Below are 1,689 nucleotides of genomic sequence, written 5' to 3'. Positions count from 1 at the left end.
ACGTCTCGCATAAGCACGTGCTGCACTTGCCCACCGTCTTCCACCACCTGCCGCACCTGCTGGCCCAGGAGAGCAGCCTGCAGCCGGCAGTGCGCGTGGGCCAGGGCCGCACGGGAGGGGGGGGCGGGGCCGGAGGGCCATTCGCAGGGGTGGGCGGCCCGGTGGCCAGGCCTGAGGACCCCTGCTCCCCGCAGTGTCGGTGGTGATGGGCATCCCCAGTGTGCGGCGCGAGGTGCACTCCTATCTGACGGACACACTGCACTCGCTCATCTCGGAGCTGAGCCCGCAGGAGAAGGAGGACTCGGTCATCGTGGTGCTCATTGCCGAGGCGAGTGGCGGGGCGCGGGGCCGGGACCCACTCACAGGGGGACACCTGGCACCCAATGACTGAAGGAGAAATGGAACCGGCAGCATCCCGAGGGGAGAGCTGCCAGTTACCTGTCATTCACAAATTTATCAAGATAAAAAGTTCAGAGATTTTAGCGCCCCCTCGTGGAGATGCCGTTTACCTACTTGCCCCACCCCCAGGTACCTACCCAAAGGGCTTTTTCTGAGGCCCCACCGCCCAGCCTCACTGAGCCCTCGGGATCGGGGCTCCCTCCCTCCGTGCGAGGCCCGCGCCCCTACCCCTGGCCCCTTCTTCCAGGCCATTGGGCAGCAGTCCTGCTTAGGGTGGTTGCTTGGTCTCCCCACAGACTGACCCGCAGTACACCTCGCTGGTGACAGACAACATAAAGGCCTTGTGAGTACTGGCAGCGAGGAAGCTGGTGGGAGGAGGGCCCTGGGTGGCGACAGTGACCTGAGGAGGGTGCCGCCCTGTGGGCTGGAGCCAGTGGGCATGTAGAGGTGGCCCAACCCCTCCAAGCCCCGTCGCCTCTGTGATGGCTGCCGGTGGGCCTTCAGAAGGGACAGGGTCTGGCTGCTCAGCTCTGCCCTGCTCCGGGCCCTGGAGGCTGCACACCCACTGGGCCTTCCTGTCCTCCAGGTTCCCCACAGAGATCCATTCCGGGCTCCTGGAGGTCATCGCCCCTTCCCCGCACTTCTACCCTGACTTCTCCCGGCTCCGAGAGTCCTTTGGGGACCCCAAGGAGAGAGTCAGGTACTAGCACTGCCCCTTTCCAGGTCCCCCAGCAACCTTCCCTCTGGCCTGTGCTGAGGGCCCAGGCCGCTGGCTGTAGTGCCTCCGCTTCTCCCCTGGAGGACCCCTGCATGGGGTGGGGGCTACGCGCCAAGCCTGCCGGGGTAGCCGTACTGGAGGAGGGGGGTCTGAGCTCCCAGGCCCTGCCCCTGGCCCACAGGTGGAGGACCAAACAGAACCTCGATTACTGCTTCCTCATGATGTACGCGCAGTCCAAAGGCATCTACTACGTACAGGTCAGCACCGGCCCTGCTCTGCGCCCTCCCCAGACCCTGGCGGGGCCTGGGACATGCATGCCGCCCTGCCCTGGGCCCATCCTGAGTCCCAGGCCCCTTCTGCCCCTCACGGTGCAGCTGGAGGACGACATAGTGGCCAAGCCCAGCTACCTGAGCACCATGAAGAACTTCGCTCTCCAGCAGCCTTCAGAGGACTGGATGATCCTGGAGTTCTCCCAGCTGGGGTTCATTGGTGGGTCCCCCACCCTCATCCCCCTGACCTGAACAGAGCCCCTCAGTCTCTCCCGCCCCCTCTCCCGCATCATAACCCTCCCA

At 65.2% G+C, this 1,689-nt stretch overlaps 1 protein-coding gene across 1 annotated transcript in view; it reads left to right on the top strand.

The window, feature by feature from the left end:
* The window catches only part of MGAT4B (mannosyl (alpha-1,3-)-glycoprotein beta-1,4-N-acetylglucosaminyltransferase, isozyme B), a 5,605-nt gene that overhangs the window by 1,544 nt on the left and 2,372 nt on the right, over positions 1–1,689 (top strand). The window contains exons 2-7 of the mRNA XM_006775386.2: positions 5–117; positions 195–328; positions 696–742; positions 986–1,099; positions 1,299–1,374; positions 1,492–1,606. Coding sequence (XP_006775449.1) covers positions 5–117; positions 195–328; positions 696–742; positions 986–1,099; positions 1,299–1,374; positions 1,492–1,606 — 599 coding nt within the window. The remainder of the gene's footprint in view (positions 1–4; positions 118–194; positions 329–695; positions 743–985; positions 1,100–1,298; positions 1,375–1,491; positions 1,607–1,689) is intronic.

The sequence above is a fragment of the Myotis davidii genome, unplaced genomic scaffold, assembly GCF_000327345.1.
Source record: "Myotis davidii unplaced genomic scaffold, ASM32734v1 scaffold648, whole genome shotgun sequence".
NCBI classification, from domain to species: domain Eukaryota; kingdom Metazoa; phylum Chordata; class Mammalia; order Chiroptera; family Vespertilionidae; genus Myotis; species Myotis davidii.
This window is presented reverse-complemented; position numbering and strand designations above follow the sequence as displayed.